The sequence below is a fragment of the Falco naumanni genome, chromosome 14 (assembly GCF_017639655.2).
Source record: "Falco naumanni isolate bFalNau1 chromosome 14, bFalNau1.pat, whole genome shotgun sequence".
In the NCBI taxonomy this organism is placed as follows: domain Eukaryota; kingdom Metazoa; phylum Chordata; class Aves; order Falconiformes; family Falconidae; genus Falco; species Falco naumanni.
In genome coordinates this window covers 3984848-3997926 of record NC_054067.1, presented here as the reverse complement: position 1 = coordinate 3997926, position 13079 = coordinate 3984848, and the positions used below count along the sequence as shown (strand labels likewise).

At 41.9% G+C, this 13079-nt stretch overlaps 1 protein-coding gene across 2 annotated transcripts in view; it reads right to left on the bottom strand.

Annotated features, from left to right (window-relative positions):
- Positions 1-13079, bottom strand: part of DCX (doublecortin) — an 85264-nt gene that overhangs the window by 23582 nt on the left and 48603 nt on the right. Inside the window, exons 4-5 of one of the 2 annotated variants that reach the window (XM_040614621.1) lie at positions 5030-5132; positions 930-1067 (exon numbers count right to left, since the gene is read on the bottom strand). In XM_040614621.1, coding sequence (XP_040470555.1) covers positions 930-1067; positions 5030-5132 — 241 coding nt within the window. The remainder of the gene's footprint in view (positions 1-929; positions 1068-5029; positions 5133-13079) is intronic. The other variant, XM_040614622.1, reaches the window with a different exon arrangement.

Genomic DNA, 13079 nt, shown 5'->3' with positions numbered 1-13079 from the left:
GTGTTCACATGCAATATGCAATGTGGTACCATGAAAGTGAACAGCAATTTCTGTTTTGTATCACCTGTGTTAATACTGTGGGTCACTTGAATGTCAGCTATGAAGCTCTCCTGGAACCCTGAAGTGCTTATTTGGTGGCTCGGCCATTTCAGTGAAAGACCATGTCTAGTTCTCTTTTGGAAAAAAACAGGCAAACAGATGACACCTCGAAGTCCACCCTCTCCATCATGACTCTAAAAATTCTCTGTGACTCTAAAAATGATCAATTAATTACAAGAAGTAGGATATTCAGCCTGGCCTTTAATTTATAGGCTTTGGGGCTCTCCAGGTGTGCTACACCACCAGTCCAGTTGCACTACACCACCAGTCTAGTTGCTACTGAAAAGGGAGAGAGGCATCTCAAGTGGGGCAAGCTGCTGCAGCAAATTAAGATTGCCATTTTCCTTCTCTTCTATTACTGAATGAATGTCTCAGATCCACATCAATGAACCCATCACCACTTCTCCAGTTGCAAGGTCACTGGTCTTCTTTAAATAATGATTAGAAGGGGACACTTCTGACCTGTGCAATAATTAACATTTGCATTGCACAGGAGGTTATTCTAAATCAGCCTGTACCTGTAGGGAACATATGGGAGCACTGTGGACCTTGATTTCCTGCCTGAGAAATGGAAACTTCTAAAATTTTGTTAGGGCAGGAGGCTGTGAGACAGTGGTCGGTATAACCTAAAGCCACAACTGCACTTAACCAACCAGAGAATTCGTCTCCAATATCTATTAAGTGCCACTGTACACTAGCACCAGTTCCTTCTTTTTGAAAGATGCCAAAGTTTCATATGCAAGCACCCGAGGTCACTGTATCCAAAGACACACAATGTGGTTTTCTCTTGAGCACAGTTAATATTCAGAGACCAGAAAACAATCACTCACCATCTTGATGGTTACCTGAATCGGCTGGAGACTTGCTCCGGCGCATGGGGGCTGGACTCTTTGCTGAGCTCTTCTGAGGGGTAGGAGATGACTTACTGCCCGTGGCAGCCGCAGGGCTCCCTTTCATCACCCGGCACTCTAAGGGAACAGACAGCGGCCGTGGTTATGTCCCTGCCTACTCCTGCTGCCCGCGGGCACCAGCTATGAAACACCCACGGGCAGCTTAGGGCTTCGTCTCCAAAGCGCTGCAGAAAACATCAATTCCAAAGGAAAAGCTGATATCTTCACATTTTCTCCAGAGCAGAAAGGAGACTTTTTTTGGGGGAGGGCAAAAAGAAGAACAGCTTTACGCCTCCAGAGGAGGTACTGAGACAGTGCACGTCAAGATCAGGCTGGCTCCCTAGCAGGGTCCATCTTCATACCTGTGTCCCACCCAAGGTTTTCTGCCCTTCCCCTTGCCTTGGTTCTCACCAACTAGTCAGCACAATGAAAATGATCAACACTGATCAAAGGAATAATCAGGCCCAAAAAAAGAGTTAATTTGCTGTTACCCTTCCATGAAGACCTAGTATGAGGAGCCCAATTTATGCAGGTGCAGAAAGCCAGCAAACAGCTCATGGCACGATGTAAAGTCCTCCGAGTGGCAGATGGGCCATTTGCCCCAGGAGGCTTCCACCCAGCCTGAATCAACCTCTTCTGTGGTTTCAACAAGCTGCAACTTTTCAGATGCAGAAAGCAAAGATGACAAAGTGGTTTTACAAAATATGTCCTCTGCGCTGGCTACTCATGCCTTTCAGAAAGGTTTGTATAAACCAGTCTGGTAGATTTATGTACTTGAAAACATGAGCAGATGAGAAGCCCAACTGTGTTTTCTTAAAAAATAAATAGGCCAGGAAGAGTGGAAAATGTAAAGATGATCTACAGTGTCCTGCAGAAGGGAACTGAAATGCTGACAAACCTCTGTGTGTCCCTGGATTTCAGGCATGCCAGATCTTCAAAACCAGGGTTTATTTACATTGGGAGCTAACAGAAAATGCACTTTCCACCCCTCAAGTTATTAACTCAGTTAAGAAGGCAGCAATTAAAAGGGGATTTCCTTTTTGTCAAATGCTAACTGGCCTCACTTTATCTCCTACAACAAATCGTCCTCGCCAAAGTGTGAAAAGTAGGTCTTTTTTACAGGCGTGAATTAGGTGTTCCTCATACAGATATTTTTGTGGGTAAGTTCAGCTCAGCATGCATGGGCTGGGCTGAGGGCTCCGAGGGCTCCCTTGACTGGATTCCCTAATGGGAATCAACTAAAGCAGCACATAGCGGATAAAGAATTGGTCAACCGAAAACAAGTTGTCTGACCTAAATGGATGTGTTATTTATTTATATATCAGTATATCTATGAAATTGTAATTGCCTTAATTTTTTCCCCAGGCTTTCCTCATTCTAGAACACCCAAGAGTCAGTCTCTTCTTCTTCCAGATGGTTTGCAAGAGAGTTTGCTGTTGGGTCATGCAGTACAAGAATATGAAGAGAGGATGCCCTGTGCTCCAGGGATACTGCATGGTGATAATTAAACCTACAATGAGTTTATACTCTCTCCTGGTAAATTAGTTTTGGAAACTATAAATCAGTGATATAAATAGTTGTGGGTTTTTTCCAAAGCCACTTGACTTCTCACAGGTGATGCCACAGAAAAGCTTGTAGGGCTCCAGCAGTGGCACAGCCCTGATTTTCCATACTTGAAGAGCAGTAATGACTTGGAGGGGGGGTATGGAAGGTAGACTATCCTCAATACTAAAGAATATAGTGTTTGATGAGACACTGTGAAATAGCCACTGGGGAGAGTATGCAAAACTGCTCATGGCGTTAACCTGCCAAGCCAAAACACAGAGAAAACTCATCTTCTGTCACTGGAGAAATATTATTTTTCAATGGTCTTACATAAAAACAGTGCAATATTTGAATCTTGATCATGATTCATCTGCCCATAGGCACAAAATGCTATGTGAGATACACTAGAGTACAGCCTCCCCAGAGCAGAGTGGGTCTGCTGGTGCCCCCGTGTGATATCTGTCAATCCTGTATCACATGGGTATCTCTCAGAACCCAAGGGGGGCTTCAAAGGGTGTCAGACATCTATATCTGGTCACCTGAATTACTCCCTAAAAAATAAACCTAAAAAGGAAAACTACTTTATATTGTGTCTTAAAAGCTTTCAAATTTATTTTCTTCCCAGGGGAGTAATTCCTTGAAAAGAAACTCAGCTTTGCATTTTCCAGCACAGAAAGGCTGACTCCGAGGAATTCCTCCAGCTCAGCAGTGGGCAAGTGTCAGTACTCCAAAGGCAATCACTGAGCATCCTGAAACAAGGTTCCAAGGGTGGAAACCTGACTGTGCTGAAGTTACTGGAAACACGTCTCTAGATGCCACGGGGAGCATGACATTTCCATGGGCTGATGCTGAAACTAGTGATTAAGAATGAGACACAGCAACATCATTTGAAAGGTGCTCAGCACAAGGGATTACAGGGCAGAAGCTGTGGTGGGCAATCGGGGGAAAAAGATGACATAATCCTCTCTTAGTTATTTCTCATTTTGTTTCCTGATGTCCTGCCAGAGTGAACTTAATAACCAGCAATTGAAGCTCATGTTATCCAAACAGGCAAGAAAAAGTACTCCGTGACAGAGGAGATTTTAAAAAGTGACATTTATCTGCAAGACCTCAGAGCTAACAGTTCTCCTTGCAGTATCTGACTCATAACAAGGGAAGATGATGGGTGTATAATGGGAAAACTTTGCTGGGTAATAGCTCTTCATCTGCTTCTTGAGAGGTGCAGGGCACCCCTGCTCCCCTAAAAATACCACTGAGAGCTGCAGTTACTCGGTGCCTTCCCAACAGCAGGCTTGGCATATTTTTGCTAGAGAACTCCAAGCTGGAAAAATCAGTAATAACCAGGAGTGTAGTCAGAAAGCTGGGCTTCCCATCAAGTTGTTCTGCTAGGACTGCATCCAAACTGTTTTACAGTGTGGAACTCCCCATGGAGCTGACTCAACTGCTGAGTGTGAAAAAAAATTATGAAACTCGGGTTACATATTGCTTCCCCAGCCTGACACAGGCTTTATTCTCTGCCTGCAAAGTTCCAGCTGGACCTTGGAAACCTTCTTTGAATTACCCAAGACCACCAAATGGGTTCATCTGGAGTACACAGGTCATAAGTAACAGCCTCAAATAAAATCAGGCTTGCAAAGCATTCATAAAAATATAGTATTTGAAGATTAGTCTGCTTAACTTCCTGGTATACAGCAAAAGTCCTCTTTGCTTTTCAATGCCAAGCTAGTTTCTAGCATATAAGACAGCATGGGGCTCCTGTTCCTTATACAGGATACCTAGAGCTTTGGGAAATGAGCCTGAATGTTTGGAGACCACATTTTCTTCTAATTTAAATGGCAAAAGTTACATTAATTTACTGTTGCTGCACTCACTGGCACCAGCAGACAGCCTGCACTGTTGGTATATACAGTTGCCAGGTAGGGTAGGTGGTAATAGCTACAAGCAAGCTCTGCATATTCTGTGAAATAAAAGATTTTATGGCTTAATTGATCATAGAGACTCACATTATTACAGATCTGTGCCTGCAGTTGCAACAGGGACAAATAATGGTGCTGTCCCAGTCCTCCCTCTAAAGAGGGAATTACTGCCCTGCTTTTTGAATCAGCAGAAGCAAGCCGTGGAGGGAGTGATTTTTCTTTTAACAGTGCATTTTTTAATATTCACGTGTGTATGTAAGGACAAAAGTCCTTCTACTGTTTAGTTCTTAAGATAAATGTATCTTTCTGACTGCAACTGGATGAAATTGAGAGGATATACATGAGCAGCTTTTGCAGTAAATGTCAAATGGTGTAGAAATCCATCTATTCTGACTTGGGCTACCTCAGTCAGTATTTGCCTGATTATAATATCCACTGACTGTACAAGTATCACAGAAGGATGTGAAATTCCGTGTGCTAGGTTTTAAAAACAGAACAAAAGCATGCAGCATTGTTATCTGATACAAGCAACTGAATAGAAAACAAATAAAAACACAAGCAGTGTGTGTTTGATGTTACCGCTTTCATCCAGAGAAAAGTCATCCTGTGCATAGCGGAATTTTTCTGGACCACAGGCAATAAACACATCATCATCCCCAAAGAAATCGTGGAGACAGGTCACCTACAGAGAGAGCAAAGTCATTCATTTTAGTTTTAATTGGCAACATTCTGATGTGGCTTAGTTTTAATTTAAACAGGAGGGAGCTGCCTCTCTGCTGTTCCCCCTGTCCCAGGGTAATTCAGTCCTACCCCCTGTAAGTCTGGTGCACAACACAACTTCTCTGGGAAAGTCAAGTGTAAACGTGTAATTTTAAATAAAAACACTAAAAAAAACCCAAAACCAAACCAAAGCCCAACTACCTTGCAAATTCTGTGAGATATGGCATTTCCAATCCATTCAGGAGTTGAAAGAATACATTAATTACCTTAATGAATGACACAGGCATTCCTGAGCTACTTCTAAAATAAGCATCAGAAGTGCCCCCCATGCCACGTTGGCAGGCAAGGCTGTGACACCACTGCCCATGCTGATGAGTATCTCAGTACTAACAGAGCCTAAAAACTCAAAGAACCACTAAGAATGCAAAGAGCTACTGGGCACAGGTGCAGAAATGTGACTTTTCCTGAGCAGGCAATTTTGATGATAGGTATTAAAGCCAAAAGGTTTATCTGCGCCATTGAGGGAGAGACCCAAAGTATCATTGGACACCTTTCCCACCCAAGCATCATTTAAATTCCAGATGTGTCTCCTTCTCCCTGCTTTTCCACCAGACATGGGATGCTAAAGCACCGTTCCTGGCTGCAGAGCTGCCCACCCTACAGAATCTGGTTCAGCATCTGCTTTTCTAGGTGCTGTGGTGTGAACAATGAGCCATTTAGATCTTTACACGGTTGCAGTTGTGGTAAGTCACAGTTACCAATGAAATAATTAATGTGATCACACAGCAACAGCAAGATAACTATGCCAGTGGTAACTCCACTGAAACCAGCAGTAATCATGCAGTAACTCAAGATAATGCTATTGTGTTATATCCATGGACTTAAAGTTGATCTGAATCTTCTCGGTGCAATGACTAGTGGAAAACGGGCACAGCATAGCTCTTTGGAGAGATCCGTAAACACCCAGACTTGTCATTAATCTCTTGTACAAAAATGCCTTTTATTCAGGCTCCTGGCAAGCTGATAGGTGCTCTTCCATCCTCAGAAAATGCTTTTAAAACTCATATGAAGTAGAAAGTAACGCTGTTTTTCTGAAGAGGAGAAAAACACTACTGAGAAAATGGTGGAAGTCTCAACTTCAAAGCCTTTGTGTAGCTGTTCAAGAGGCAAGTGTTCAGCACAGCACCTGCCTCCAAGGGCCAGAGGGGCACCACAGCACACCTATACAACTGACTTTGCCCAGAACTTCAGCCTGAGCTCCTGACATCCCAGCCAGACACTAAGTACGGTGTCAGGAGGAGCAAAAATGCTCACCTGTGAACACACCAGAGGGAACATCCCCAGCATCAGCCAGCCTGGTGCAGCCCAGCATAAATGTGGCGTTTGTAAAGTTCCGTTTTTTCAGGAGACTATTCCAAGGAACTGCAAGATTGGCACTGACATTTATCATGGATGTATGAGGCTGATGCTGATGGCCAATGTTTTGGCATGTCAGGGCACTGGGGTCTTTGCAGAGGGTGGATGCATTGCAAGGGACTGGAGAGAGCACTGGAGATAACCCTGGGGAAACTTACTGTAGACAGAGCTGAATTTCCATATCTACTGATCTCTTAGAGCTGGACTGTGAAAAGTTAATTTCAAGCTCTAATAAATCAACTATAAAGAAGGCATTTGGCTATCTTAATAAGGCTCAGTATTTCATACTGGTTAATGTAATGTATAATTAAAGCACTGCCTAGGAGTGCCAGCTCTGGTTATGATGCCAAGCATTAGTGAAAAGCTTGCTTTTTCACATCAGCATGACTTTCAAACTGGAGCAAGCTGAAATCTATGGCTTCAATCAAAGGTAGAATTCTCTTTGCAAACTTCAGTGAATACCAGTTTCTGTTTGCCTAAAATTAGGTTGAAAATAGTTAACATGTTACCTATAGAGAATTCTCCCACAGAAAAGAGATGACATTTCAAACCAGCACTTGGTATTACAGTCCTCCCCCTGAGGATGCATGGCACCGATTCATTTGCAAATAATTGGGTTTGGCTCAATACACAAGTTCCCATCTGAATGCTAAGTACATGGAAAAGGCTCCTGCGTTGCTTAGCTCACCCCTTCAGCACAGAAACTGCTGCCCAGTTAAACACAGCGCAAAGCTAGAGCACAGCATAAGGGTTCAACAAATTTCCCAGCCTTTTAGATGAAATCAGAAAGAGCCCACAGGCGCTTTTATTGCCTCCAGGTCATAAGTTGAAGTGTGTATTTTGTCCTTGAACTCCCCACAACAACCACAAGCAAAAAGAAAGTCCAGGCAACCAAGAAAGCCCTCAGATCGACGGGAAACACCAGCATGCACAAGGGTAGAAACCTGCTTACATGTCAAGCAGAGATACTCGCAATTCACTTTGCTGCATTCTTGTCCCTCCAGATAGCAGGTTATTATGTGTATTTTATAATTATGAACAGCTGGCTGGATGAGTACTGGAGGCTTGTAAATTAATTAGATATCTACTTGTTGAGCTCCTAGTATTCAGGAAACAATAACTTCTGCGTTTGCTTGATGTGTTACCCTTTGGTTTCCTGCTGTAACTTGCACTGTTAAGAACTCACCATTAAATGGTAGAAAAGACAGCCAGAAGCCAACCTCACTCTCATTAAATAGTGCAAAACACTGCAAAATTCAGAAAATAACAGGTGTCACATGTTAGGAGGCTTTAGTTATGTTGCTTATGCTCACCATGTGTGTGGTATTTTCTATTTCCTTTTTGTTTATTAAACTTAAGTCCTTGATTATTACTGTGTGTCCCTGAGACATGCCCCATATGTATTGCTGTCTACATAAAGACACTGGAGTAAACTTTGTGAAAACACGTGACTTAAGTGCTGGGTCTCACAGCATGAGAGCCTGCTTGCCTAAGTGGTGTGTAGAAAAAGAAGAACACCAGGAGAAAGCCCTAGATACTGCTCATCACTGAACGACATGAAGCTAAAGAGGATACAAGGTGGGAAGCAGGACCATGGACTTCTGCTGGGATAGCTGCTTTGAGACCTTAGCAGCCAGTACGAAACATTTCAGGGTTGTTCTTGACAAGCAAGGCAAACCTCTACCCTGCATTAATTATTTTAGGGGGGTTTTAGTGAGTCCTGGATAACCTTGTAAGTCTTCTTATGTCCATTCTTTAAAAGTCTTTTTTCTCATGTTTTCTCAGTAAAATTAAAAAACATAACAGGTCTCCCCACAAGCAGTCTAGAGTGTTTTGAAAGTACTTCCTTTAATCTACTATTCTAATTATATCCAATAATTAGTCTGAACACCGTGAAAGCCCTGAAAGCTCACATCAACCAAAATTTGCCCCAGCTGATAACCTGACAATCATTGGTTTCAAATGCTGCATTTTGCTCTTAGCCACGAGTTTATTAAAGCACAAGACAAAGGCCACCAGTAGCCTGCTAGTGCAAGGACCTATGCTGCTACCTGAAAATGCTGATTTTGTTGGTGACTAGTATCATGCACCCTTAGCAATGACACCATAAACCCTCCAATCAGTAAGATTTTGCCTTTTTCCATTTTAAGTCTACAAGCTTTTTTATTTATAAGAGAACTTAAACTGGTGTATATAATTACAGCAGACAGGGTAAATAGCATTGATTTCCAAGATATATGTGCATGCCGTTGTTTAAAGGAGGATAATATTTAATTTGAAATTCAGGATTAAAAAGACAATATTGACTTTAAAAGGATCATACTGCATGAAATGTTTTCTCTCCAATTCCTGTAGCTTAAACAATTCCAATGAAGGAAGTTAAATCTTCACACTCCAGTTGATGAGGCACAAATTTATTTCTTACAAAGTAATTATTTCTAATAGATTTGATGCTAACATTTTTCTTTGTGTCAAGGTTTGATTTTTTTAAAAAAAACTTGTAATATATAATTACAGAAGAAATAGAAATTGGTAGAGATTAACAGAGATTTTAGGGAGTACAAAACTCTTTGCAATTCCTTAGGTTTTCATTAGGCGTGGTTTCTTTTCTCATTAAATGAAATCCTTCTTTGCTTATATTAGTAAAAACCTTCCCTGAGAGGACAATATAGCTAGGATTTCCAAGAGGTGATCTCTGCAGTGACAGTCCATTAGCATCTGCTGCAGCAATTTTAATTGCAGAGAAGAAAGATACAGCCTTCTGAGAGATGCTGAGCCTTCCTATTCATTTTAATTCAGTAGTTGTAGACCTAAGCATTTTTCAGGATTTTGACAAAATGGAGCTTGCCTCATGCATCTCTCTAGATGTGATTTGCTGAATCACATTTGCTAGATCACAATTTGCTGAAATATTTGTGATGCTACAGATATTGGGAGCTCACCTGGGAAAGGAGCAGTAAATATGCAGGATATATACCTGCACAGCTGTGAGTAACTGGCTGTTTCTACCATCCTCCAGGAGGCAGCAGCAGTATTTAAAAACTGTATTTCCTTAATAAACTATATAATTTTAAAGAATTAGAAATCAAAAGCCTGAAGAATTAAGCCTTAGCCTGAATCACCTACCTGTGCAGAACACTTCTTAAAAGGGAGTTATGATGAACCGTCTCCCTTTGCTCCATCCCATAACGTGCAGAAGGCAGTCCGCTGTGTCTGCACAGCTAGCTAACGGGTTGCCCTTGCTGCCACTCTCTGCAAGTACAAACATCGTCGCAGCAGTAACACGGCCCCAGCCACATTTGGGTTGCTTTCACTGCTGGATCGAGCTCCGCAGCTTCCACCACTGATCCAGCCCAGCAGCTCCTGTGGCTGCCACTCGAGCAGGAGGCCTCTGGTAGCCTGGACGGGCCATCACTGTTTGCTAAGAAGATGACAGAGCATGTCTCTGAAGAGGAATACATCACCAGGAGGGTTAACTGAACTGCCTTTTTCACCTTTCTGAGAAATGCCTTTATCACAGGTTCCTATTGTTAGCTGACCCAGGCAAGGCTGAACAACGGCCAGGCAGTACAGCTAGCAATCATTCAGAACAGCGGTTTACCTACACAGTCCTGCTTCCAGGCTTCCCAGCTCTTCCTCTTGTCATGGTAAGACGAAATACCTCTGCCAAAAAGTCCAGCAGAGGTCTGGCAAAGGAGATTTAGGATAATACCACCACAGGTTTGACCTGGGGCCCGAACATCTCCCACCTTGGGGGGCTGTCATCTTTAACCAACTGCTTGACTCCCTGCAAGTCTTAGGGTAAGTGAGGGCTAGTGCAAGGCTTCTTCCCATGCTCCAATCCCCCTTAGTCATAACGACGATAACTGTTCCCTCTGTAATGTCCCGCCACTGTAAGACTTTGTATAGCAGAACAGAAATCAGTAAGAGTACATAGGTAGCTTCAAACTGTTCCCTAAGCTTCTGCATATCTAACGGTTATGCTCAAAGATGCTTTCTTTAAAACATCATACTTCTTCAGCATGTCAGCTTCCAGAGCTCAGAACAGGGGAAAAGCTGTCTTCAGAAACATCTTCCTTTAAGGCCAAAAAGACCATAGAAGACAATTTGCATGCCGTATACACAAAAAGCCTATCATGAGCAGAACTGAATCGAGACATACTCTTATTTTCTAGGTTCCTTTGATAACTGCTATAAAATTGAACACACCTGACCATCTGTCAGCTAAAGACAATTAATGTATTTTAGGTGCCTGGCCATGTCCTTTTTCTTCCAGATGCTAGATGGAGCTAAGGAAGTCAGACCAGCAGCTAAACAGGCACTGAGAGTTAAGTGAGCTGAGAATGTAATTAAAATCTTTTTAAATTCTGTTTTAACTCAAACCAGAAATCTGATGGACGTATTTATGCCCCATCACCTGTACCCAAAATCAAATTGGCAGTGGTATGTTTATTTCAGTTCTGAGAAGCCAAAGTCCTAAAACACAAAGGCAACTGTGCTTTACAATTAATCAGTTGGGTGTTCGCAATCGATAAAGCATGGTACAGAAACCAAACACATGCAGATTTGTCCACAGGAAGATTTAGCAAGGTCATGCACCAGAGTGAATACTGGCAGTTAATGAACATGCGGAGCAGACTTTAAATGAACTGCTTTCTCTTCTCTGAGAAGCTCTTCACCACATGTCCAGAAAGAGAAATATTTCAGAAGACTTAAAGGGTTAAGGGGACATGATGGAAAATAAAGTTGTTGATATTGGAATGCACAGCACTTAATACATACTTTTTTTTAACAGTCTGAAGACTGCAAGCCCAAAGCAGACACTGAATTGATTTACATTTTATTAGGTTTTGGTTTCCTGCATTTAAAAAGAAGAGATGTTTGGATTCAATTATTTCTTTAAAGTATGCACACACCCACTCAATAGATTCCACATTTGCATTCACAGAAAGAGAATTACTTATCCGCTTTTATGAAAAAACACTACTGAAAATGGATAAGCAATAAAAAGATGAGCAGAAAAAGCAGAGATGTTGGCAGTCAAAAATGGAGCAGGAGCGCTCCTGCATGCCCAGCCCACGCCACAGAGGTGTGTGCAGTTACACTTTGGGGAGACCTTCTCTGAGCTACTCAGCAGTGAGGGAAGGGGACTCTCCTCTGCTCTCCCATCTCTGCTCTCCCGTGCTATCAAATATCCATGTGGAAACCTGGCAAGACCATGGTCGTGCTGTCCCCTCAACTACTGCATTTGCAGTGAGCCGTTATGAAGGGTTGGAAAAATCATCTCTACCACCTACGTTTCAGGGCCCATAATTTGACCTCTCAATCAAAACATGCAGTAAGATTTCCATTCTTTAAAACGTTATTCGGAGACACCAACTTGCATTCGTGGAGAGCCATGGCTTACATTTAAGCCTACATAGTTTGATTTAAACAATCAAATTCCACTCTTCTGGAGAGATTTTTTTTCTTCCTTTCTCACCTTCAGAAGAAAAAACTCTGGGCAAGTCATTATGATCAAGCATCATTTTATTTCATGCCAGAGGGAATTTTTGCACCTTTTTATTGATGAAAAATGTAGATCCTCTTAATTAGACTGTATAACTACAGTAGGTTGATCATGAGTGCTTTATGTCCACTTGGACTATTCTGTTATAATGCAACTAAACCAGAGTAGGGACACCAGTTTCTGACCAATATGCATTATTTCTGTAATAAGCATCTGTGGTGGTTGTTTAAGTGGAATAAGAAATATTCACGCATGTATGTGCACAGCAGCTTGTCAGACTTCATGCATGAAGAAACACTGTCCTCAAAAGGGCTGCAGCACAAGGTGCCTATTTGGTTAAGTATTGGATACATTTGAAATAGAGTAGAATAGAAAAGAAAAAAGGAAAATAAAAGAAAGGAGAAAAGAGAAAAGAAAGGAGAAAAGAAAAGAAAAAAGAAGGGAGGGGAGGGGAGGGGAGGGAAGGGAAGGGAAGGGAAGGGCAGGGCAGCGGAAAAGAAAAAAGAAAAAAAAGAAGAAAATAGAAAAGAAAAGAAAAGAAAAGAAAAGAAAAGAAAAGAAAAGAAAAGAAAAGAAAAGAAAAGAAAAGAAAAGAAAAGAAAAGAAAAGAAAAGAAAAGAAAAGAAAAGAAAAGAAAAGAAAAGAAAAGAAAAGAAAAGAAAAGAAAAGAAAAGAAAAGAAAAGAAAAGAGGGAAAAAAAGAAAGCAAGGGGGGGGGGGGAAGGTCAATAGCCAAGCTACCCAATAGGAATGTTAAAGCTGAATTTAATATATCTGGTGAATTAGTGGTGCTTCCAAACTGTGTGAAATCCAATTAGCCTCTGGAAGAAAGGTTAGTTTGTTAACCCTGTTCCCCATACATATGGAGAGGACTATGAAACAGATACTCAGGCTGTTGGTTCTTTTTACCCAGCAGAAAGGCTTGCTCTTGCATTCATGAGAGTATTAGGCTGAGGATAAATGTGCTGTGCAGTTTGGGGGCATA